Here is a 26,937-nt window from a genome sequence, read left to right as displayed (position 1 = left end):
TGTTTAGTACCTATGTTTTCTTCTATGTAATTTATTGTTTCAGGTCTTATATTTAGATCTTTGATTCATTTTGAATTAATTTTAGTACAAGGGGACAAACTGGAGTCGAGTTTCATTCTTTTGCATGTGGATTTCTAGTTTTCCCAGCACCATTTGTTGAAGAGACTTTCTTTTCTCCATTGTGTGTTGTTGGCCCCTTTATCAAAAATTGTTTGACCATATACATGTGGTTTTATTTCTGGGCTTTCTATTCTATTCCATTGGTCTGAGTGTCTATTTTTCTGCCAATACTATGCTGTCTTGATTATCATGGCTCTATAATATAATTTGAAGTCAGGTATGGTAATGCCCCCAGCTTTGTCCTTTTTTCTTAGGATTGCTTTGGCTATTTGGGGGGGGGGGGTTGTATTTTTTTTCTCTTTTTTTTTTGTGTGTGTGTGTGTGTGTGTGTGTATTTTTCTGAAGCTGGAAACGGGGAGAGACAGTCAGACAGACTCCCGCATGCGCCCGACCGGGATCCACCCGGCGCGCCCACCAGGGGCGACGCTCTGCCCACCAGGGGGCGATGCTCTGCCCCTCCGGGGCGTCGCTCTGCCACGACCAGAGCCAGTCTAGCGCCTGGGGCAGAGGCCAAGGAGCCATCCCCAGCACCCGGGCCATCTTTGCTCCAATGGAGCCTTGGCTGCGGGAGGGGAAGAGAGAGACAGAGAGGAAGGAGGGGAGTGAGGTGGAGAAGCAAATGGACGCTTCTCCTATGTGCCCTGGCTGGGAATTGAACCCGGGTCCCCCACACGCCAGGCCGACGCTCTACCGCTGAGCCAATCGGCCAGGGCTATTTGAGGTTTTTTATAGTTCCATATAAACCTGATGTTTTTTCTTCTATTTCTTTAAAAAATGACATTGGAATTTTGATGGGAATTGCATTAAATTTGTATATGGCTTTGGGTAATATAGTCATTTTGACTATATTTATTCTTTCCATACAAGAACAAGGAATATTTTTCCATTTTATTGTATCTTTTTCGATTTCCCTTAACAATGCTTTGTAGTTTTTATTATATAGGTTCGTTACATTCTTTGTTATGTTTATTTCTAGGTATATTATTTTTTTTTGTTGCAACCATGAAGGGGATTATTTTTTTGAGTTCTTTTTCTGATGTTTCATTGTTGGCATACAGGAAAGCAGTGGACTTTTGTATATTAATTTTGTATCCTATTACTGTATTGGTTTATTATTTCTAGTAGTCTTTTTGTGGAATGTTTGGGGTTCTCGATGTACAGGATCATATTATCTGCAAAAAGTGAAACCTTACTTCTTTCCCAATGTGAGTGCCTTTTATATCTTTTCTTGCTGATTGCTCTGGCTAGAACCTCTAGTACAACATTAAATAAGAGTGGAGAGAGTGGACAACCCTGTCTTGTTCCTGATTTTAGGGGAAAAGTCTTTAGTTTTATGCCATTAATATGGTGTTAGCTGATGGTTTATCATGTGTGTCCTTTATTATGTTGAGATATTTTCCTTCTATACCCATTTTGTTGAGTGTTTTATACATAAAATGATGTTGTATCTTATCAAATGCCTTTTCTGCTTCTGTTGATAGGATCACATGGTTTTTGTTCTTTGTTTTGTTGATATGGTGTATTATGTTAACTGTTTTATGTATGTTGAATCATCCTTGTGATTCTGGGATGAGTCCCACTTGATCATGATGAATTATTTTTTAATGTTGTTGTATTCGATTTGCTAGTATTTTGTTTAGTATTTTAGCATCTGTATTCATTAAAGATATTGATCTGTAGTTTTCTTTCTTTGTGTTGTCCTTTCCAGGTTTCGGTATAAGGGTTATGTTGGCTTCATAAAATGTGTTTGGAAGCATTGCTTCTTCTACAATTTTTTGGAAGACTTTGATTAGAATAGGAACCAAGTCTTCTTTCTTTGAATGTTTGATAGAATTCACTAGTATAGCAGTCTAGCCCTGGACTTTTATTTTAGGGGAGGTTTTTGATTGTTGTTTCTATTTCCTCCCTGCTTATGGGTCTGTTTAGGCTTTCTGCTTCTTCATGACTCAGTCTAGGGGAATTGTATTGTTCTAGGAATTTATCCATTTCTTCTATATTGTTAAATTTGGTGGCGATTGTATTGTTCTAGGAATTTATCCATTTCTTCTATATTGTTAAATTTGGTGGCATATAGTTTTTTATAGTATTCTACAATAATTCTTTGTATATCTATGGTATCTGTGGTGTCTTCTCTTCTTTCATTTTGGATTTTGTTCATATGAGTCCCTTCTCTTTTTTCCTTAGTGAGTCTTGCCAAGGGTTTGTCAATGTTGTAGGTCTTTTCAAAGAACCAGCTCCTTGTTTTATTGATTTTTTCTATAGTTTTTTTCTTTATTTCATTTATTTTGCTCTGCTTTTTATTATTTCCTTTCTTCTACTGGCTTTGGGTTGTCTTTGTTCTTCTTTTTCTAGTTCCTTAAGATGTGAAGTTAAGTGGTTTACTTGGACTCACACTTGTTTGTTCATATAGGCCTGTAGTGATATGAACATCCCTCTTATTATTGTTTTGCTGCATCCCAGAGATTCTGATATGTCGTATTGTTATATTCATTTGTCTGTATGTATATTTTGATCTCTGCGCTTATTTCTTCTTTGACCCACTCATTTTTAAAAGTACGTTGTTTAATTTCCACATTTTATGTGTTTGTTTACCTCTTTTTTACAGTTGAATTCTAGTTTCAAGGATTAATGATTAGAGAATATACTTGATATAATTTCAATCTTTTTGAATTTGTTGATGTTATTTTTGTGGCCCAACATATGGTCAATTCTTGAGAATGTTCTGTGTTCACTAGAGAAAAATGTATACTCTGGCACATTGGGATGAAATGTCCTGTAGATGTTTATCATGTCCAATTGTTCTAGTGTTTTGTTTAAGGCCATTATTTCTTTATTGATTTTCTGTTTGAACGAACAATCGAGAGCCATCATTGGTGTATGGAGGTCTCCAAGTATGATTGTATTTTTGTCGGTTTTTAGGTCAGTCAGTAGCTTATATATTTTGGTGCTCCTTGGTTTGGTGCATACATATTAAAAAGTCTTATGTCTTCTTAATTGAACGTCCCCTATATCAGTTGTCCCTAACCCCCGGCCGCGGACCAGTACCGGTCCATGAGCCATTTGGTACTGGTCCACAGAGAAAGAATAAATAACTTACATTATTTCCGTTTTATTTATATTTAAGTCTGAATGATGTCTTATTTTTAAAAAATGACCAGATTCCCTCTGGTACATCCATCTAAGACTCAGTCTTGATGCTTGTCTTGTAAGTTCGACAATTATATTTAAAAATAACACAGTTTTGACACCAGTCGCATAATTTTATTTTGTGCATTTATCCGTCCCACCCTAAAGGCCTTCCGTGAAAATATTTTCTGACATTAAACCGGTCCGTGGCCCAAAAAAGGTTGGGGACCACTGCCCTATATCATTATGAAATGACCGTTTTTATCTCTTGATTACCTTTTCTGTCTTGTAGTCAGCATCGCTAGATATGAGTATGGCTACACCTGCTTTTTTTTGGTTATTTGCATGGAGTATTGTTTTCCAACTTCTCACATTGAATTTGTTTTTATCCTTGTAGCTTAGATGTGTTACTTGTAGGCAGCATACAGTTGGATTTTTTTTAATCCATTCTGTTACTCTGTGTCTTTTTATTGGTGAGTTCAATCCATTTACATTTAGTATAATTACTGACACTTGTGGGTTTCCTATTGCCATTTTATATATTGCTTTCTGATAGTTTTGTATCTTGTTTTCTTGTTTGGTTCTTCTCTTTTGTTTTTCTATCATTTCTTTTTTTTTTTTTTTTTTTTTTTTTTGTATTTTTCTAAAGTTGGAAACGGGGAGGCAGTCAGACAGACCCTCGCATGTGCCCGACCGGGATCCACCCGGCACGCCCACAAGGGGTGATGCTCTGCCCATCTGGTGCGTCGCTCTGTTGCAACCAGAGCCATTCTAGCGCCTGAGACAGAGGCCACAGAGCCATCCTCAGTGCCCAGGCCAACTTTGCTCCAATGGAGCCTTGGCTACAGGAGGGGAAGAGAGAGATGGAGAGGGGGAGGGGTGGAGAAGCAGATGGGCACTTCTCCTGTGTGCCCTGGCCAGGAATCAAACCTGGGACTCCTGCACACCAGACTGACGCTCTACCACTGAGCTAGTGGCCAGGGCCTCAATCATTTCTTTATGTTTGGTTGTGATCCATACTTGTTTCCTCTGTTACTTCCTTTTTCAAGCTACGTTCTTCTATGGTGAGTTTTTCAAGGGTGGTTACTATTAAGTAATGGAAAGGATACATATCATGTTCATTGTAGTACATTATCTCATGAGTGCTTCTGCACTCCATCCTTCTTGCTACTGTTAATCTTTGTCCTCTCCCTTTTTTTGTTTTTGTTCTTGTTTTCACTGATTAAGCTTGTTTTTATTGTGATCTTGATGGAGCTTTTACTTGTAATTTTGTTTTGTTTTGTTCTTTGTATCTGGTTGGAAAGCCTTCTTCAGTATTTTTTGAAGTGGGGGTTTTCTGGTGATAAATTTTCTCATCTTTTCTTTATCTGTAAATGTTTTTATTTCTCCTTCATATTTGAAAGATAGCTTAGATGAGTATAGTATTCTTGGCTGGAAGTTCCTCTCTTTCAGAACTTTACATATTGGGGCCCACTCTCTTCTAGCTTGTAGAGTTTCTGCTGAGAAATCTGATGATAATGTAATGGGCCTTCCTTTATGTTTTTCCTGGCTGCCTTGAGAATTTTTTCTTTGTCATTGGTTTGTGCCAATTTCATTATGATGTGCCTTGGAGTTGTAGGTTTGTTAAGGTTAAGATAGCTGGGTGTTTCTTTGCTTCTTGAATTCGAGGATATAATTCTTTCCACAGGCTTGGGAAGTTCTCGTCTATTATTTGTTTGAATATGTTCTCCATTCCATTTTCTCTCTCTTCTCCTTCTGAGATACCCATTATTCTTATGTTGCTCTTTCTGATGGAGTCAGACAATTCCTGTATGGCTTTCTCATTTTTTTAAATACGTGAGTCTCTCTCCTCTTCTCTCTGTAGTACCTCTAGTTGCCTGTCTTCTGTGTCACTAATTCTCTCCTCTACCTGGCTTGTTCTATTAGCTAAACTTGTTACCTCGTTTTTCAGTTCATGAATTTTTTCTGCTCTATTTGATTTGTTTTCATAATTTTAATTTCCTTGATGATGTATTCTTTCTGTTCATTGAATTGGTTTTTGAGCTCCCTAAATTGCCTGTCTGTGCTTTCTTGTATATTCCTGAGTATTTTTAGGACTTCAATTTTAAATATTTTGTCATTTAACTCCAAGTTTTCCAAGCTATTAAAATTTTTTTCTATAGATTTTTCCTCATCTATCCAAGCTCATCTCTGTCTTTTGTATCCATGATATTTGATTTCTTTTTCCTTAATGGCATTTGAGAGTGATATTGTTAATAACACTAGTAAGAATTGATAAAAAATAAATAAATAAATTATTTTTTTTTTTTTTTTGGAAAATGAGAAATAAACATGTATTCTTTTGAGAAAATACAGTGAAAAAATGAAAATTCTATTGTACTAAATGGAACAAACACTACATAGAACAAAGGGCCTGAGTGGGGGAGAGGTGGCAAAGAGATAAAAAAAAAAAAAAGAGGTAAGAACTCACACGATGCCACAAGGAAAAAGTTTGAATCAAGAGTAAAATAATTTGTTTGTAAATGACAGTAGAATTAGAGAAATAGTGAAAGAGAAAAGAAGGAAAAAACAAAAAGAGAAAAAAGATACAGTGAAAAATAAAAATATGGAACGCTTCACGAATTTGCATGTCACCTTGTGCAAGGGCCATGCTAATCTTCTCTGTATCGTTCCAGTTTTAGTATATGTGCTGCTGAAGCGAACACAGTAGTTTTTAACCCATTAGTCAGCCCTGAAATATTTTCTACTCTTCTGAAACTGCTTTTATTCTTTCATTCTATGCCGAATCATTATTAATATTACTACTCTCTGTGGATAATTATGCTGTAGAAAATTGTCGGCATTTAAATACATAGACTTTAACTTTTTCTATGGGGTGGTAAAGAATCTGACAATTCACATATTTTAAAGTTTTTTTAAATATTTTTTTATTAATTTTAATGGGGTGACATTGATAAATCAGGGTACATATGTTCAGAGAAAACATCTCCAGGTTATTTTGACATTTGATTATGCTTCATTCCTATCACCCAAAGTATTGTTGTTTTTTTAAGTAGAGTTTTTTCTGTATATGCATTAAGCATGATTCTCCTTAAAAAAATTTTTTGGGGGGTGTTTTGAAATACCAAATTATATTTGTATTCTATATTAAATTACTTTAGTAAGACAATATACTTCCATTCTTTTCTTTAGTCCTCAAAATTATGGGCCTTCAGAGAGCAATAGCTTATTGCCATGTAGATTTCCTAGCTTTCATACAGATTTTCTTTTAATCTTTTTATCCAGATATATACTACCTTACTTTATCTGTGTTCTTATAATAGCCAGGAAATGTAAGGTAGGAGAGAAGTACATGGGTATAGTGTACTGACTGCTAAGTTGAGAATAGCGGTAATTAAATTCTGTTTTCAGAACTGATATGGAGAAAGTTTAGTAGAGGGTTTGTTATAAAATAAAAATTAAGTTATCTCATGGTTTCTTTTATGGGTAATTATATTCTAAAAAGGATACAGCCTTTTACATTGTTCTTTAATAAAATTTTATGTTAAAATTGCTGTTAAATTTATTCATTTCATTTCTACTTGTTGGTAACTACAGTTTCTGAGCCCATAGGAGAACCATACATTTAAGCATTTCCTGCTCTACAATTTGATGTTTTTTTATTACCTGTTATGTTCAGTCCCAGAGAATATAAAATATGTGTATTCTGATTGTGGCTTTATAGTGCTATTCTTGAGATAGACATATTTTCTTCTTTTAATTTCCTTTTCTAGATGATCACAAGTGTGTATAATAAGACTTTGTTACTATTACATTTGTTTAAAATTTAATAAATGCATTTAGTATGTCACCAAAAGTATTTAGTTTCACATACAAAATCTTTAACATTCAGTAAGTACTTGGCATTAGTCATGTGTTTTGTTTTGTTTTTAATTTTTTCGAAGCTGGAAATGGGGAGGCAATCAGGCAGACTCCCGCATGCGCCCGACCGGGATCCACCTGGCATGCCCACCAGGGGACGATGCTCTGCCCATCCGGGGCGTCGCTCCATTGCAACCAGAGCCACTCCGGCGCCCGAGGCAGAGGCCATGGAGCCATCCCCAGTGCCCGGGCCAACCCTGCTCCAATGGAGCCCTGGCCGCGGGAGGGGAAGAGAGAGACAGAGAGGAAAGAGAGGGGGAAGGGTGGAGAAGCAGATGGGCGCCTCTCCTGTGTGCCCTGGCTAGGAATCGAACCCGGGACTCCTGCACGCCAGGCCGGCGCTCTACCACTGAGCCAACCGGCTAGGGCCGGCATTAGTCATGTTTTTAAAAATTCTGCTTAATACCTAATTGTGTGACTTTGCAGTTTAATTTTTATTTAGTTCAGAGCAGATGCAGAAACAATTAGCATGCTTCCTTCTTTTTAACACTGAAAGTAAGTTATAAATTTAAGCATTATAATAGATTTATAAAACTTACTTAGAAAGTAATATCAGATATAGAACTTTTTTTCAGTGTTGTAAAATATGATAGCCCTACAAGATGAGATTATATCATATTTTATAATTTTAAGATGTAATAAATTCTTATTTCTTACTTTTTGAAAGTTATAAAAAGCCATTATACAGAGGAGTTATTTCATGTGATTGAGAGTTAAAATGACTTATTCAAAATCATGTAATGAGATTATGACAAATGTCTGAGAAGTGTGAAAATTTGATTTTAGATGAATTTAGAAAGCTAATTTTCCCATTTTGATGCTATGCTTAATTCCTTCCTGGTTCCATAATAGATCTTGGAATTTGATAATGTAACTTGCACTGTGCTCCTTGAGATGTGAACCAAGTCTCATTCTTCATTGTCTCCCTAGGCTAGTAGCAGTGCCTGGCACCTAGCAGGCCCTCAATACAGTAACGTGTATTGACATGGATTACTTTCAGCAACATTCCTATCAGTTCCTTTAGGGCCACCGTGAGCCAAGATACTACTACTTGGAAAGATTTAATTAAACACAGAACTTAATTCTGTTGGAAGAAAAATTTTCCTGAGTTGACCAAACTGCAGGTTCAAATTGTAACTTGTAAATACTGAGCTTTGATTGACCCGGTTCCTTGTAGTGGTTCTGGCCTTTATTAAACAAACAAACAAACAAAAAAACATTGTATTTTTATGAAAAAGTGGACCATACTTTTTTTTTAATTGTCTTAGTCATCTTCTAACTGTATTCTGAGCTAATGTTAAGTTTTCTTTCATGTATAAATAAGTAATAACATATGAATAACAACACCTTAAGACCTATTATGACCTTATGAAGGCCTATTTATGTCTAATATGTAAAGAATATCTTTATCATTATGTTAATAGTAAGTGCTAGTTAGTATTGCAAATTATATTTTTTGAAATTATATAAATAGAGATTATTTTAATTATAAAATCAAACTTTTAGTTTTTGATGTTATAATTAAGAATTTATAAGTTTAAACGAGGGATAGTCAACCTTTTTGTACCTACCTCCTACTTTTGTATCTCTGTTAGTAGTAAAATTTTCTAACCGCCCACCGGTTCCACAGTAATGATGATTTATAGAGCAGGGAAGTAACTTTACTTTATAAAATTTATAAAGCAGAGTTACAGCAAGTTAAAGCATATAATAATAATTACTTACCAAGTACTTTATGTCGGATTTTCGCTAAGTTTGGCAGAATAAATCCTTATAAAACAACTTACTATAGTTAAATCTTTATACTTTGGTTGCTCTGTACCTACCACCCACCATGAAAGCTGGAACTTCCACTAGTTGGGCGGTAGGGACCAGGTTGACTACCACTGGTTTAAACTATTCAGTCTATAGGAAGAAAATTGCTGAGTTTTCTTAAGCCAGTACGTAATATCATTTAGATATTGTTATTTTGAAAGACTCTCCTTAAAATATACAAATTGGTGTGACAGTTTTTAAAAACTGAATTGTTAGAGCATTGTGCTAGCTTATGCTTTGGTGAGGAGGAAAATGGGTTTAATAAAGTTTAACTTATAAAACTTGATGCTTTAAATTTGTTTTGTAGAAAATTTCAAAAAAATTTTAGGAGAAAATGCTAAACCCAATTATGGTTGTCAAGTCACTATTCAGTCTGAACAAGAAAAGCAATTAATGAAACAGTGTCGCCGAGAAGAAAAAAGAATTGCCAGACGAGAGAAAAAGGCTGGGGAAGATGTTGAAATTTCAGAAGGACTTACGTACTTTGATCCTAAGGAACTGCGGATACAAAGGTAATTAAAGCCAGCAGCTGAAAAAATGCTTGTGTTGTAATCGCTACTTTTAGGTATCATCATATTTAGCTTAGTTTTAATAATTTACATTATTCTTCTAGTCATGTTTTCTTATAAGAATAGAATTCTGTGATATGAAAACCTAATTTTCTGGGATAAGAAAGCAGTGATCTGCTTAATTAGAATATTCTTGGTTAATTCCATGTTGGTGAGCAGTTTAGATTATAGAGGTAAGCTGTTTTTTTGTGCTGTGCACACACTACTATGTTGATATTTATGAAGGATACACACATTTATTGTTCTTTTTTCCCAGCTTAATAAATACCTTTTCCCATGTTATTTAAAAGTAGAAAGGAGAAAAATTAAATGAAGGTACTACTACACTTGGTCTTTAAATATTGAAACCCATATTTAAAAAGGAATTTATAAACACCTTTGGATTGTAAGAAACAAAATTAGAAATATTATGTTACTTAAAAACGTGTTGACTCTGTGATTTTACAGACAATTTCAGGACTTTTAACATCTTCCTTTGTATAGTTTTATTCTCTTCTATAATGAAAGGCTACCTGAAATAGTTATTATAGTGACCTTGTTTTAGTATATGCTTTTTGTTGCAAGATAAAAATTTCAGATTCAGCTCATTGTTTTTGTATTTACAGAGAGCAAGCACTTCTGAGTGCTAGAAATGTTCCGATTCTGAGCAGGCAAAGGGACATGAACTTTGAAAAAATACGTTATCCCCATGTTTATGATTCCCAGGCTGAAGCCATGAGAACATCAGCATTTATTGCTGGTGCAAAGGTATGTCACTGATGTATGACCACTTTTGGATAGTATGTTTATTGTGAAGAAATGACACATAGATTTTTTTCTGTTTCCTTTATTACTCTAGTACTAGTTGACTATGCTATGGCAAGTTGTATTTAAAAATACTGGGAAAAATGAAATGATGACATATTAGGTATTCAGAACATATTGGTTCTTTTCTCTTTTATTATATATGTAACTTGTATTTTTGAGTTAGCAGATGCATTGCTTTTTGACTAAACTTTATACTATATTACGTAGTTTTTCTAGCTCTATGAGTACGTTTGTCTTCAAGAATGCCACCTAATTAATGTATACTTTAAGATTCATCAAATAATGTATATTATATGAAATACCTGATACATGAATGCTTTGTATGTATGGTTTTTGTGTGTTTGTTTAGGCTTCCTTTCCTTTCAGCTAAATTTACAGTTTAGTACTGTGTGGTAAAACCAGTAGTGTTCTCTCTCTTTCTCTCTCTAACTGAAGAATATTTATCATAGTGCATTTGTTTTCTTTTTTTGATTATAATGTTTGGATTTTAACTTTTGATGTTTATAGATGATTTTACCAGAAGGAATCCAAAGAGAGAATAACAAGATGTATGAAGAAGTAAAGATTCCCTACAGTGAACCAATGCCAGTTGGCTTTGAAGAAAAACCAGTTTATATCCAAGACTTAGATGAGGTGAGATGATCATTTTTTGCTGCTGGTATGTTTATATATGGATTTGTATTGGAAAAAATATTTTTAAAGGACAATTAGCTAATGTAATAAAGAGACATATACACTTTGTTACTAAAGATGTATAATATGGGAGTTTAAATTTTAAAAAACTTATGTATACATACATTCCTTAATGTATCAAAGATATTTATATATATTTCTATGTATAAATTTCTATAACGTCATGTTTATTTTTGGTTATTTCAACTAATATATGGTTTAACTTATATAAACTGACAAGTAAAATGCTTTAAATGTTTTATGTATTGAATTGACAAGTCAAATGGTCAACCTATAATAAAATAGAATATTATTTGAGGAAGTAGGGACTAAATTATAAACTACTTTCTTTTATTTATTGTTTCTCAAACTTTAAATAATTTCAGACCTATGGAAAAGTTGTGTGAACAATATTCTTCATATATCCTTTGTTTCAATTTGCGACTTGTTAAAATTTTACCATATTTTATCTCAAAATATTTCTTAATTTAGTTTAAAGTATACAAAATTTTTAAAGTTAATTTTTTCTGTCACCAAAGTGAAGTTGCTTAATTTTTACATAGGAGTCATATATAGTCATTTAAAAATATCAAATAATATAGTCAAGCAAAAAGACCAGCATAAAGCAGCATAAAATATAACCACAGCTAACCAAAATTAACTTTTTTCTATCAATGTGTGAAAGTGTATTTGTTTTACGAAAATTGAATTATATATATTGTTTTGTTTGTATATATACTTACATATGTCTTTATATGTCAATAAACACGATATAATTAGCATTATTTTTTTCACTATAAATGTTTCATTTTAGGCCTTTATTAAAATTCTTTATTGTTACAATTTTAAGTTGTTTCTACAATAAGTTTTTATAGTAAGCCAAAATTGTAATCAAATTTTGTATTAATGGTTTTCATTCTGTGCATTGAATTACTTGTAGAACTTTTTTTTTTTTTTTTTTTTAGAGACACAGAGAGAGTCAGAGAAAAGGATAGATAGGGACAGACAGACAGGAATGGAGAGAGATGAGAAGCATCAATCATCAGTTTTTCGTTGCAACACCTTAGTTGTTCATTGATTGCTTTCTCATATGTGCCTTGGCTGTGGGCCTTCAGCAGACCAAGTAACCCCTTGCTCGAGCCAGCGACCTTGGGTCCAAGCTGGTGAGCTTTTGCTCAAACCAGATGAGCCTATGCTCAAGCTGGCGACCTCGGGGGTCTTGAACCTGGATCCTCCACGTTCCAGTCCGACGCTCAATCCACTGCGCCACTGCCTGGTCAGGCTTGTAGAACTTTTTAAAAATTCAAATGTTTCCGCCTCTGTTTAGTTATAATTTTGTGGGAGGGTCCAAGGTATCTATATTTTGAAGATGATTTTTGAGGCTCTGCAGGTGATTTTGAAATGCAGCCAGGGCTGAGAGCCTGTAGAATTAAATAATTATATATATAATTTTTAAAAAACTTACTGTTACTATAAACATTATCATTGAGATTTATTTTGTATTTTTATATTTAATACTAAAATTTTTCATGTTAAAAGCATTGACATTGTCTACATAATGAATGAATCTGGCTTCTTATTTTTATTTCAAACTTCTAAATAAATACGTATTTATCTTTATTTAGATTACAGAAGTAAAAGAGTGTTAGAATGGGCTAGTCCACCTGCAGCCTTAATATCTCTTTGCCATGTAATCTAATATATTTGTAGGTTGCATGGATTAGGATGTGGACAGCACTGAGGATTAGTGGTCGATATAGGACCTACCACACGTGGTATGGTGCCTAGAGTTTAACTTCACCTGTTTAAGGACTATTTGTACTATTTTACAGTTTTGGCCTATTATAAATTATGTAAGTCCGCTCAGGCTGCTATAATAAAATAACACAGACTAAGTGGCTCAAACAATAATCATTTATTTATTTATTTACTTTTTTTTATCATGGAAGCTAAAAGTCCCAGATCAAAGTCCTGGCAGATTTAGTTTCTGGTGAGAACTTTTTTCTTGGCTTGCAGACAGCTGCTTTCTCATTATGTCCCTATGGCCTCAACACGGTCTCTTTTTGGTTTAAGCACAGATAGAGACCTTTGGTGTCACTTCGTCTTCTTATAAGGACACTAGCCCTATTGGATCAGTGCTTCACCCAGATGACCTCATTTAACCGTAGTTACTTCCCTAAAGACACTATCCCCAAATATAGTCACATTGGGGGTTAGGGCTTTAACTTATGAATTTTGGGGAACATGATTTCTTTGGGATAAATGCTCAGTAACAGAATTGCTGGGTCATATTATAATTGATGGTCTTATTTTCTAAAACAACTAGCAGACTGTTTTCTAGAGTAATATATTATATTCCCACCAACAATCTAGTGTGAATTAGTTTCTTCACATGCTCACTGGCATTTGGTGTTGTCACTATTGTTAATTTTTATTTTAACCATTTTAATTTAATTATTTTAATATATATTTATATTTTAACCATTCTGTTGGTATAGAGATTTGTCAGTGGAGTTTTATTTGCACTTCCAGAAGAGTAGTAATAATTCGGTAATAATACATTGAAATGCAGTGTGTTATTATAAATGCATAAGTAAACTATTTGATGCCATATGACTTTAGATAATGATTCCACCAGATATTACAAGAGTGAGTAGTAATATCAACCTCAGGAGAAAACATAGGTGTTAATAGAATGTTAGTTTACTAGATGCTTCTGGTGACTGCAATCTTTTTTTTTTTATAACGTAGAAAAGTATCGGGAAAAGTGCTCTTGAAGATGGTGTCTTTGTCTTTTCACTGAGATCAAAATTACATCATTCCTACCAGTCCTATGGAACTAGATAAAATGCTTTTATATCTTCCCCCTGTCCAAATGTTTCATTAGATAAATTTGTTCTGCCTCCTTAAATTACTTCTATAATTTGATTAAAAAGAGGAGAAATTTTAAGTTATAAAATGATATCCAGAAATGCTATTATTGCTGTTAAATGGGTACTTTCTTGGAAAGGTAATAATGTAAAAAAAATTAGATGGGTTTCTCTAATAGGACTCATTCAGTTGGAAGTTAGAGAAATCAAAATGAAAGCAAGCCTTTGCAAAGAAGGCAATTTATTGGCTTTCCTAAGTGGCATGTGCAGGAGCAGAGCTCTCTATGTGCCCAGCTGGATATAGGGGTTCATATGATGTCATTAGAGCTTGTCCTCTGTCTTTATCTCATTCTTTCTTTCTCCATTTCTCTCTTTATTTTTCTTCTCTTTTCTCTTTCCCTTCCCCATTATATCTTCCTCCCTTTCCTTTACCCCATATCACTGGCCCTTTCTATATCTCTGGTTCTTTTCATTCCCTGACTCCCAAATGGAGTTTCTCCATATAGCCAGGGAAAAAAGTATGACAATAACTCCAAATATACCTGCTTCCCCATACTCTAATCCAAAAAGTTGAGAGGGTTTTCCTCACAAGTTCTGCCAGAAAAATAACTAGGGAAGAACATTCTCTTTCTGATTTTGGTCACCATTTCTGAACCAGCTAGTTTCCTGCCAGTGGAAGTGTGAGGTTCTTACTGACCATGCCTGCTCACCTGTGTAACCTCATTGTCAGCCCCTCACGAACCAGCGGGAATCAAGGAGAATTTCCCAAAAGAAAGGTGTGTGCTGTTGCTACCTTAAAATGGAGAATAAATGAAAGATGCTAAGCAGACAGAACTATGTCTTTGATACTTTGAGTGAAAGAGTGAGGTTTGCTTTTTTGTATTAAGTAAGTTGATTTTCGTCTATTTCCATATTTGGAAGGAATGTTTTAAAAATAGCCAATAGAGTGTCATTTAGCAAAAGTGAAATATGGATCCAAATGTGGTATTTGGTTTAGAAAGGCAATATAAAAAGGTACATACAATGTTTTATTTGAAAAGTTAAGAAAGTTGAGTCCGTACAATCTGGATATGGAAATTTGAGGTTTTCTCTGACCCCAGCTTCTTCAATCTCATGTTTACAGGCTAGGCTTTGGGGGAAATAATACAAAGGATATTCCTGATATTTGTTAAGCCAAATTCGGAGGGACCCAAAACATGAAAGACAGAAACAAGGTCCGTCCTTTACACATCAAAGCTTTATTGTCTAGCTTGGCCACGCAGCGGTAGCTCCAACAGAAATCTGAGGGAGAGTGCGCCGGCCCTTTGTTCTACTTAGTTTTTATAGTTTTGTAAGTGGGAAGTACAGAAGCAAAAATTGTAATTAGGAGCCCTTTACCACTATTGGTTATACTCGTATGTCCTTTAACATGATAGAACCATGTTCAATTTGCAAGCCATACATTATTTTGGAGAAAACAAAATTTACAAGCCAACACAATGGTAGAAAGATGTCTCTTTACATATTAAAGGCATTCCTATATTATCTAGTGTTTATCTGCTATCTCTCTGTCCAGAGTCACACACGCATTTACATAGGAGAGGTAGTTTCGGTGGGGACAAATGCCCTCGAATGGCTCATTGCTATAAGAAAAGGTTTATTTTGGCTTTTCTCTCCCTGTACCTGGCTAGCCATTCACTCTTTTCCCCACAGGCATGGTGGAATGTCTGGGAATCTATGTTTTCCTCCCCTTGCATTTACAATACAATGCCAAGGGCCATCCTGGTCATGCCAATCACACAGTACAGAGACTACTCTCACAATTTCTCTACACACCTTAACCCAAATTAATAAAAATGTTCTCCAAGCCTCTTAAAATATTAATTCTGTAGTTTTTGGTACCTTACAACACCTGCGGATGAAGTGGCTCAGTGGCTCCTCAATATTAAGTTACTCAGTGTAGTGTATCTGCCCCACACCATTTCCATGGAAATAACTGATACAGTGTGGGAATATTGCTCAAGATTTCCTGGCAGTACAGAGAAAGCAGACTGAGTTCACGGAAGCCTTCATGGTGGTGAGTGTTGAGGGCAGAAGATTTTTCCAGATAGAACCAGGGGAGGGGGGTGAATCCTAGATAAAAGATGCAGCATAAAACAGTATGTGACTCTCTGGAAACAGCAGATATGTCTAGAAAGAGACTTAGCTTATACTTGGAGGGCTTTGAAAATCATGCTAAGAGGTTTAGACTCAATATTGTGGACAATAATTACTTGTTATAAAAGAGTAAATTATTGGATTTTTCACTTAAAGGGATTACTCTGGTTGCAGTGCAGAGTTGAAGGTTGAGAGTAGAGCTGCTGCAGTGGGTCGAGGGAGAAGTGCTAGGGGCCTCAGTTAAGAAAGCGGCAGCCTGTATGAAAATGAGACAGTGGAGCATAATTTGATGACTACTAATATATATATATATATATATAAAATGTAATGAATGATGGCTGGAGGGGATAAAGCAGAGAGAATAATCTAGAATGATGTCCAAGGCAACAATGGGTGCGTGATAGAACCATTTATTAAGATGAGGGGTAAGAGAAAAGGAAAAACAAGGTTTGTGCATGATAAGTGCAGGAGGCAGCCTACTAGGTTGGTTAAGAGCAGGGCCTCTGAATCCAGGCTGACAGTTGACTAGGCTGCCAACATTCTGGGTGTTAGACTTCGGGCAGAGGACTCTCTGCTCTGTGACCTAGTGTTTCACTTCTAAAATTGGGAGACTCGTACTTACCTCATAGTTTTATTATGTGGATTAAATTAGTTAATGTATGTAAAACACTTTGATGAATGTTTGTTACCTAATACATTTTAGCTAAAATGCTAACTTAAAATGATGAATGTAATGATGAAAACTCCCACTGTGAGATCAGAGCATGGATAAAATGAAAAAACTTATCGTTACCTTGGAAATTATATTTATTAAATAAGTTACTTCTGTGTTCATTTATGCTGTTCGTCTATTTTTTCATTCCAAACACAGGTAGAGTAGTATTAGTTCTACCATACAGGATCAGGGAGACCCAATTACCATAGTCAATATATTAACATCTAGAGTAGTTTCTAATCTATTGATAGAAACTAACCTGGGGATCCTACAGCAAAGGGGTTTATTTATATGGTTTGCTTCAACCAAATTACAAATGCAAACAAGCTAAAGAAGCATCCAGAAAAATACTACAGAGTATGAATCTTTTTAATAAGATTAGTTTCAACAAGTGTGAAATGTCACTAAAACCTGAACATGCCCCCAAATAAAGAGCTTTCTCCTGAAGCATCCCACAGGCTGCTTATTATATTACACTGTTAAGCACATGATCAGTTTCATCAGAACACAGCCTTGGATCACTCACTGTCTTTTTCAGAGGCAGTGTCAAGAAGAGCAAATATAAAGTTTAAAGCTGAAAAGTGAGTTTGCAATCTTTTTCACACTGATAAATATCTTAATAGATTTTATAAATTTCATGAGAGAATATCATCTGTTGCTTTTTGTATGCAGATCTGTCTGTGATGAATGTTGGCTTTGTATGTCTAAAAAACTCATCATTTTGTTTTTGTTCTTGAAAGATAGATATTTTATTTGCTCTAGAATGTTAGGTTGACAATTTTTTTTTTTTTAATTTAAAAAAATAACGGTGACACGGATCAATAAGAGTACATAGGTTTCAGGTAAACATTTCTTTAGCATTTGAACTGTTGATCATGTTGTATACCCACCACCCGAAGTCAAATTATTTTCCGTCACCTTATATTTGTCCCTCTTTATACCCTTCCCCCCATGCCCTCCCCGTCATCTCCCCCACATCTTCTTCCCTCGGTAACCGCTTCACTTGTATTTATGTCCATGACTCTCAGTTTTATATCCCACCTATTTGTGAAATCATACAGGTCTTCGCTTTTTCTGATTTATTTCACTTAGTATGTGTTCTAAAGATCCATCCATGTTGTCGTAAAGTCACTGTCATTATTTCTTATGGCTGAATAGTATTCCATTGTGTATATGTACCACATCTTCACATCTTTTTTATTCAATCCTCTATATAGGGACACTTTGGTTGTTTCCATGTCTTGGCCAGTGTGGATAATGCTGCAATGACCATGGGGGAAATTTGTCTTTATGTACCAGTGTTTTTGAGTTTTGGCAGTAGATACCCAGTAGAGCAGCGGTTCTCAACCTGTGGGTTGCGACACTGGCGGGGGTCGAACGACCAAAACACAAGGGTCGCCTAAACCCACAGGTTGAGAACCACTGCAGTAGAGGGATTGCTGGGTCATATGGTGATTCTAAATTTTTTTAGGAACCACCATACTTTCTTCCCAAATGATTGTACTACTAACTTGCCTTCCCACTAGCAGTGAGTGAGGGCCCCTTTTTTTCCACAGCTTCTCCCACATTTATTACTTACCTTGTTGATAACAGCTAGTCTAACAGGTGTGAAGTGGTATCTCACTGTAGTTTTTTTTTTTTATTTAATTTTTTTTTTTTTTTTTTTAGAAAGGATAGAGAGAGAGAGAGAGAGACGGGGGGAAGAGCTAGAAGCATCAACTCCCATATGTGCCTTGACCAGGCAAGCCCAGGGTTTCAAACCGGCGACCTCAGCATTTCCAGGTTAACGCTTTATCCACTGCGCCACCACAGGTCAAGCATCTCACTGTAGTTTTGATTTGTATTTCTCAAATAGCTAGTGAGAATGAGACTCTTTTCATATAGCTGTTGACCATTTGTATGTCCTCTTGGGAGAAGTATCTCTTCAGGTCCTCTCCCCATTTTTTTTTTTCTGTATTTTTCTGAAGCTGGAAATGGGGAGAGACAGTCAGACAGACTCCCGCATGCGCCCGACCAGGATCCACCCGGCACGCCCACCAGGGGGCGACACTCTGCCCACCAGGGGTGATGCTCTGCCCCTCGGGTTGTTGCTCTGTTTCGACCAGAGCCACTCCAGCGCCTGGGGCAGAGGCCAAGGAGCCATCCCCAGCGCCCAGGCCATCTTTGCTCCAGTGGAGCCTCCGCTGCGGGAGGGGAAGAGAGAGACAGAGAGGAAGGAGAGGGGGAGGGATGGAGAAGCGAGGGGGAGGGATGGAGAAGCAGGTGGGCGCTTCTCCTGTGTGCCCTGGCTGGGAATCGAACCCGGGACTTCTGCACGCCAGGCTGACGCTCTACCATTAAGCCAACCGGCCAGGGCCCTCTCCCCATTTTTTAATTGGATTGTTTGCTTGCTTGTTACGCTTTGTGAGTTCTTTATATATTTTGGATATTAACTCTTTTTTTTTCTTTTTTTTTCATTTTTGTATTTTTCTGAAGCTGGAAACGGGGAGACAGTCAGACAGACTCCCGCATGTGCCTGACCGGGATCCACCCGGCACGCCCACCAGGGGCGACGCTCTGCCCACCAGGGGGCGATGCTCTGCCCCTCCGGGGTGTTGCTCTGCCGCGACCAGAGCCACTCTAGCGCCTGGGGCAGAGGCCAAGGAGCCATCCCCAGCGCCCGGGCCATCTTTGCTCCAATGGAGCCTTGGCTGTGGGAGGGGAAGAGAGAGACAGAGAGGAAGGAGGGGGTGGGGGTGGAGAAGCAAATGGGCGCTTCTCCTATGTGCCCTGGCCGGGAATCGAACCCGGGTCCCCCGCACGCCAGGCCGACGCACTACCGCTGAGCCAACTGGCCAGGGCCGGATATTAACTCTTTATCGGAGCTGTTGTTTGCGAATAAAATCTCCCACATAGTTGGCTGCCTATTTGTTTTGTTGTCAGTTTCTTTTGCTGTGTAGAAGCTTTTTAGTTTGATATAGTCCCATTCATTTACTTTTGTCTTTATTTCCCTTGCTTTAGGGGTCAAATTCATATATTGTTCTCTATGGCCAAGGTTCATGAGCTTAGTACCTATGTTTTTTTCCATGTAATTTATAGTTTCAGATTTTATATTTTGCATGTGGCTTTTCAATTTTCTAAGCACTATTTTTTGAAGTGGCTTTCTTTTCTCCATTGTGTGTTTTTGGCTCCTTTGTTAAAGATGATTTGTTGATATAAATGAAGTTTTATTTATGGGCTCTTGATTCTTTTCTGTTGGTCAGTATGTCTCTTTTTCTGTCAATACCATGCTGATTTTATTATCATGGCTTTGTAGTATAAATTGAAGTCAGGTAGTGTGATACCTCTGGCTTCATTCTTTTTCCTCTGAATTGGTTTGACTATTTGGGTTTTTTTATAATTTCCATACAAACCTGGTAATTTTTGTTCTATTTCTTTAAAAAACAATATTGGGATTTTGATGGGTATTGCATCAAATTTGTATATTGCTTGGGGTAATATGGCCATTTTAACTATGTTGATTCTTCCAATCCATGTACATGGAATATTTTCTATTTCATTGTGTCTTTTTCAGTTTCTTTCAATAATGTTTTGTAGTTTTCATTATATAGGTCTTCACATGCTTTGTTAAGTTTATTCCTAGGTATTGTATTTTGTTGTTGTTGCAGTTGTAAAAGGAATTATTTTTTTGAGTTTATTTTCCGATTTTTTATCATTGGCGTATAGGAAAGCAGTGAACTTTTTATATTGATTTTGTATCCTGTGACTCTACTGTATTGATTTATTGTTTCTAATAGGTTTTTGATGGAGTTTTGGGAGTTTTCTATATACAGGATAATGCCATCTGCAAAAAAGTGATACCTTTACTTCTTCTTTCCCTAATGGATACCTTTTATATCTTTCTCTTGCCTGATCACTCTGGCTAATACTTCCAGAACTATATATGTTGAATAAGAGTGGAGAGAGTGGGCAGCCTTGTCTTGTTCCCGATTTTACAGAAAAAGCCTTCATTTTTTCACTATTTAGTATGATATTAGCTGATGATTTGTTATATATGGCCTTTATTATGTTGAGGAAACTTCTATTCTGGTTTTATTGAGTGTTTTAAACATAAAGGGATGTGTCTTATCAAATGCCTTTTCTGCATCTATTGATAGGATCATATGCTTTTGTTCTTTGTTTTGTTGATGTGGTATATATTACATTGATTGATTTGCATATGTTGAACCATCCTTGTGCTCCTGGAATGAATCCCACTTGATCATGATATATTATTTTTTTTAATGTGTTGTATTTGATTTGCTAATATTTTGTTTAGAACTTTTGCATCTGTATTCATTAGATATTGGTTTATAGTTTTATTTTTTGTGTGTTGTCCTTGTGAGGTTTTGGTACAAGGGTTATGCTGGCCTCATAAAATGTGTTGGGAAGTATTGTTTCTTCTTATATTTTTTGGAAGACTTTGAGAAGGATACATACCAAATCTTCTTTGAATGTTTGGTAAAATTTACTAGTGTAGCCATCTGGTCCTGGACTTTTGTATTTGAGGTGGTTTTTAATAGTTGTTTCTGTTTCTTCCCAACTTATCAGTCTATTCAGGTTTTCCACTTCTCTGTTGTTAAGTGTAGGAAGATTGTATAGATCTAGGAATCTATGCATTTCCTCTAGGTTGTTGAATTTGGTGGCATATAATCTTTCATAATACAGCTAGTGCTCGACTTACAACCATGATTGGTTCCAACAGACCAGTCGTAGCATGATTTGGTCGTAAGTTGAGTAGGCTATATGTACAGTACCGTGAAATGATGTTATAAAAATCTTTAAGTCATATTTTATCATAATTTTCTTTCATTATTGTTATACATCATCATTTTCTTTGTTCATTTTATGCCATTTGTATCATCTCTACACCATTTTGTTTCTTATTTTTACATTTGTCAGGTTTAAGTAAAACACTGCATTACCAGTACCACTGGTTAAATATTTGCAAAGACAATTTCCTCTTGGTAGACATCTTGAGATGGGTTTGATGAAAAATATCCAGGACACAAAACACAAATTGCTGTACCGAGTCTGGGATAACAGTTGAAATAGTGCATGTGGAGATGGTAGTGCTGCCGGAAGCTGGTCCACACTGTCGTATGCCCAGCTGGCCAATGCTTGCACTGCCAGATGCGGAGCAGTCATGGCTAGTGATCGTGGTCGTAAAGTCGAATGGTCGTAAGTTGCATAGGTCGTAAGTCAATTAATATTTGTATTCTATATGATCCTTTGTATATCTATGATTTTGGTGGTAATTTCTTCTCTTTCATTTCAGATTTTGTTTATGAGTCCTTCCTCCTTTTTGCTTAATGAGTCTAGCAAGTAGTTTGTCAATTTTATTGATCTTTTCAAAGACCCAGCTTTGAAATTTTGTTGTATTAATTTTTTCTATACCTTTTTGGCTATTTTATTTAGTTCTCTAATTTTTACTCTTTCTTTTCTTCTGCTGAGTTTGGGTTGCCTTTGTTCTTCTCTTCCTGTTTCCTTAAGGTGTGATGTTAGGTTGTTTACTTGGGATCTTTCTTGTTTCTTGATATAAGTCTTAATTATATAAACTTTCCTCTTATTACTGCTTTTGCTCCATCCCAGAAATGATAATATGTTGTGTTGTCATTTTCATTTGTCTGTATATATCTTTTGATCTCTGCTTTTCATTTTTGGCCCAGTCATTTTTTAGAAATATAGTTTAATTTCCACATTCTTGTGGATTTCTTTACTTTTTACAGTTGAATTCTAATTTCAAAGCCTTATGATCAGAAATATGCTTAGTATAATTTCGATCTTCCTGAATTTATTGATGTTAGTTCTGTGACCCAATATATAGTCTATTGTTGAGAATATTTCATGCACACTGGAGAAAAGTATATAATCTGATATTTTGCAATGAAATGTCCTATAAACATCTATTATGTCCATTTGGTCAAGAGTGTCGTTTAAGGCTGATATTTCTTTATTGTTTTCTGTTTGGATGATCTATCTAAAGCCATCAATGGTGTGTCGAAATCTCCAAGTATGATTGTGTTTTTGTCTGCTTCTGTTTTTAGATCTGCTAGTAGATGTTTTATATATTTTGGTGCTCCAAGACTTGGTGCATATATATTAAAAAGTGTTATAGTTTACTGATACAGTGTCTTTTTTATCATTATGAAATGTCCATCTTTGTTTCTTATTACCTTTGTTTTATTGAAGTCAGCATTGTCAGATATGAGCATGGCTATACCTGCTTTCCATTGGATATTATTTGCTTGGAGAATTGTCTTTTCCAGCTTTCATTTTTTTATTTATTTTTTTATTTTTATTTATTCATTTTAGAGAGGAGAGAGAGAGAGACAGAGAGAGAGACAGGGGGGAGGAGCTGGAAGCATCAACTCCCATATGTGCCTTGACCAGGCAAGCCCAGGGTTTCAAACCAGCGACCTCAGCATTTCCCAGGTCGACGCTTTATCCACTGCGCCACCACAGGTCAGGCACCAGCTTTCATTTTGAATTTACTTTTGTCCTTGCAGCTTAGAAGTGTCTCTTGAAGGCAGCATATAATTGGGTTTTGCTTTTGATCCAATCTCCTACTCTGTGCCTATTTATTGGTGAGTTCAGTTCACTTACATTTAGGGTAATTATTGACATTTAAGAACTTCCTATAGCTATTTTATGTTTTGTTTTCTGGTAGCTGTCTGTCTTGTTTGGTTCTTTTGTGTTTCTGTCAGTTATTTTTGTTTGGTGGTATTGCATACTTCTTTCTGTTTCTTTTTTTTAAGCTGTGTTTTTCAGGGATGGCTTTTTCATGGGTGGTTACCATTAGGTTATTAAGAGAAGAATATTCATATCTACAAGAGGCCTTTGTCTTATGAGAGCCCCTGCACTCCATCCTCCTTTGCTACTGCAGATCTTTATCCTCTCCCCTTTTATGTTATTGTTGCAGATTATTCTTGTTTTTATTGTGACCTTGTTGAAGCTCTTCCTTGTAATTTTGATTTTGTTTTTCTTTGTATCTGGTCAAATAATTCCCTTGAGTATTTCCTTCAGTGGGGGTTTTCTAGTGATAAATTTTCTTAGCTTCTGAATGTCTGTAAAAGTGTTTATTTCTCCTTTATATTTGAAGGATAACTTTAATGGATATAGTAATCTTGTTCGGTAACTGCTCTCTTTCAGTACTTTGAATGTTTGGTTCCACTGTCTTCTGGTATGTAGAGTTTCTGCTGAGAAGTCTGATGATAACTTAATGGGCTTTTCTTGATATGTGATTTTCTTTTACCTAGCTGCCTTGAGGATTCTTTCTTTGTCATTTGTTTTTGACAATTTTATTATGTGCCTCAGAGTAGACTAGTTTGAGTTTCGGTAACTTGGCATTCTGTTTGCTTCTTGGATTCGAGACTCTAGCTCTTTCTATAGGCTTGGGAAATTCTCATCAATTATTTGTTTGAATAGGCTCTCCATTCCCTTCTCCCTCTCTTCTTTTTCTGATATACCCATTATTCTCATATTGCTCTTTCTGATGGAGTCAGACAATTCTTATAGAGTGCTCTCAGTGTTTTTAATGTGTGTCTTTCTCTTCTTTTCTCTGTAGCATCTCTTATTGCCTGTCTTTGATGTCACTGGTTCTTTCCTCTGTCTGGCTTGTTCTGTTAGCTAAATGTGCTATCTCAATCTTCAATTCATATATTGAACTCTTCATCTCTGTTTTTAAAGTTTCAGTCTCCTTGGTGAGGTATTTGTTTTGTTCATTAATTTGTTTTCTGAGCTCATTAAGTTGCCTATTGGTTTCTTCTCACAGCTCCTTAAGTATTTTTAGAACTTCTGTTTTGAATTTACCTCCAAGTTTTCCATATGTTAGAATTTTCTTTATGGAGATTTTTCATTTTCTTTCTTAACTACATCTCTGTCTTATGTAGTTACAGTATTCAATTTCTTTTTCCTTGAAGGCATTTGAGAGTGGTGTTGTTAAGAACTCTAACCCCCCCCCAAAAAAAACTGACATAAGTGAAAAATTAAAATTAAAAAATGCTGTAAAAATACAAAAGTTTATAAAATTATGACATGTAAAGAAGGAAAACTACAGAAAAAAAATTGAAAGCAAAAAATAAATAAAAAACACAATAAATAAGAATAAAAAGTGTAAAAATTAGAAAAAATGAAATTCAAAAGAAAAAAATAACATGGAGAAAAAAAGAAAAGGAAAAAGGAAAAATAAATTTTGCCTTTGAGAGGTTTCTTCCAGTAGGTGTCTCTATATTACAACTTTTAGCTCTGTGAAGTTCTTTGTCCCCCGCTGAGATATTTCTGTTGCAATGATGTAAGTGGGGCCACAGTTGTGTTGGTGGGTGGAACGTGTAGTGAAGGCTTTAGGGCTTTGTTGTTATGGCTTCAGCTTTACAGCTTTACAGCTCTAGGAGTGGTGATCTTAGGCTTCCGGACGCTCCTTCCCATGTATCAACAAGACCTGGGGACTGGACATGGAGCACCTCTGTTCTTCAGAGGAGAGAGTGGCTCTGGAGAGCTAGGTGTGGGGTTTGTTTTTGCCACTCTTGGTACTGTGAGATGAAGGAGGCACGATCTGGGAGGCTGGGGGCTGCACTTTAGTTTTCTTTGTCTCTGCTGAGTGCAGGCTGCAGGCAGACCATGGGAATACTGTGATCCAGTGCTCTGCCCACTTTGGTTTATCTCCCTCTTTGCCCCTCTATTTCACCATTTCTCCTAGCGAAAGGAGACGCATTCACTTTGAGTTTTCCTGTATGTACTCCCTCAGACAAAATCCAGAGAGCCGGAGCGTCCCTCCTCCTTGTACTCCACCAGAGAAAAAAAGCAACAACCCAGTCTCCGCTCCATATCCCATTACAAATGCATTTTATCTTTCACCCTCCTCTTTACCCTGTTCCACCTTTAGTTCATTAAGTGTGTGGATCTTTCAGGTATGCTTGCAAGCCCAGCTGGGGTTCCTTTGCTGTGTTATAGTTGTCCAATTTGTTGAAATTTCAAAGGGAGAGATCAGGAGTATCTCTCAGGCTGCCATTATTTTGACTTCTCTAGGTTAACAATTACTTTCCCAACACTTACAGATGTAGCTCTGTGTAATATGCCTTAAAGTGTCTGTTATTATCTTCTAGTTCTGGAGCTTCAATTTAGGTGAGTTTGAGTGGGTTCTCTATTCAGTGTTTCCCAAGGGCAAAGTCATGGTGTTGGCCGTGCTGAATTCTTATCTGGAAACTCTGGGGAATGATTCTTTTCCAAGCTCATTCAGGTTGTTGGTCAAATCTGTTTCCTTGCCGTTACAGAACTGAGATCCATTACCTTACTGTTGGTAATTTTTAGCTCCTAAAAACTGCCCACATTTAATCCCTTGTGTGCTTTAAATCTCTGACTTCTACTTGGAGCTGAAAAAGCTCCCTTACTTTAAAAGATTTATGTGATCAGGTCAGACTCATCCAGGCAGTCTTCCTACATGAAGGTCAACTGTTTCATATAGTAGTATAACCTAATCCAATGAGTAAATTTATTTTATTCACAGTTCTGAAGTTTATGCAGCCTGTTTACACTGTGGAGTAGGGATTGGGAAAGAAATCTTGAGAGCCAATTTAGAATTCTGCCTACCACTGCTGTGGTGTCATTTTCTTCAGCTGTTTTATTTTTTTTTTTGGGGGGGGGGGGTTGTGCTTGCCATTGGTTAAGCATCTTGAATCTATGGTTTTATAGTTTTCATCAAATATGTGCTATTGCCAACCATTATTTTTTATAAAATAAAGAATATTATGTTCTCTTCCCCCATTTCAGGAGCTCTCTGAAGATTAAGAATTTCATTCCAAGATAAGTCATTATCAAAGGAAGTAAATGCTCTATTCTCACAGTTTCAAATTACTGGAAAAATAAAGTATATTAGGGTTTCCGAAGTTGTCACATAGCTTATTGATGTTATTTTAACAGCTTCTTTTTAGTATCTTTTGTCTTCGTGTTTTGTTTTAGATAGCCTTGTTTCAACCTTACAGATCTTTTTCTCTGTAGTGTGTGTAAATTATTGTTAATCCTATGCACTATACTTTCTAAATCTCAATGATTGTAGCTTTATCTCTAGAAATTTGATTTTCTTGTTTTTAATATATTTTGTGCTTCTAATTATACAACCATTTCTATAGCTTATGGGTCAGTAAACTTTTACTGTGAAGGGGTGATAGTA

The 26,937-nt window shown here is 36.0% G+C and overlaps 1 protein-coding gene and 1 non-coding gene across 2 annotated transcripts in view; one reads left to right on the top strand and one right to left on the bottom strand.

Moving 5' to 3' along the window:
* Positions 1 to 26,937, top strand: part of ASCC3 (activating signal cointegrator 1 complex subunit 3) — a 353,954-nt gene that overhangs the window by 62,488 nt on the left and 264,529 nt on the right. Inside the window, exons 6-8 of the mRNA XM_066254466.1 lie at positions 9,290 to 9,494; positions 10,157 to 10,298; positions 10,866 to 10,991. Of these exons, the coding sequence (XP_066110563.1) occupies positions 9,290 to 9,494; positions 10,157 to 10,298; positions 10,866 to 10,991 (473 nt within the window). The remainder of the gene's footprint in view (positions 1 to 9,289; positions 9,495 to 10,156; positions 10,299 to 10,865; positions 10,992 to 26,937) is intronic.
* On the bottom strand, positions 5,846 to 5,951 carry LOC136321615 (U6 spliceosomal RNA). The gene has a single exon (XR_010728761.1). It is a non-coding gene; the product is annotated as a U6 spliceosomal RNA (small nuclear RNA).

This window comes from Saccopteryx bilineata, chromosome 1 (assembly GCF_036850765.1).
Source record: "Saccopteryx bilineata isolate mSacBil1 chromosome 1, mSacBil1_pri_phased_curated, whole genome shotgun sequence".
NCBI classification, from domain to species: domain Eukaryota; kingdom Metazoa; phylum Chordata; class Mammalia; order Chiroptera; family Emballonuridae; genus Saccopteryx; species Saccopteryx bilineata.
The sequence above is the reverse complement of the archived record's forward strand: the minus strand, read 5'-3'. Positions and strand labels throughout refer to the sequence as shown.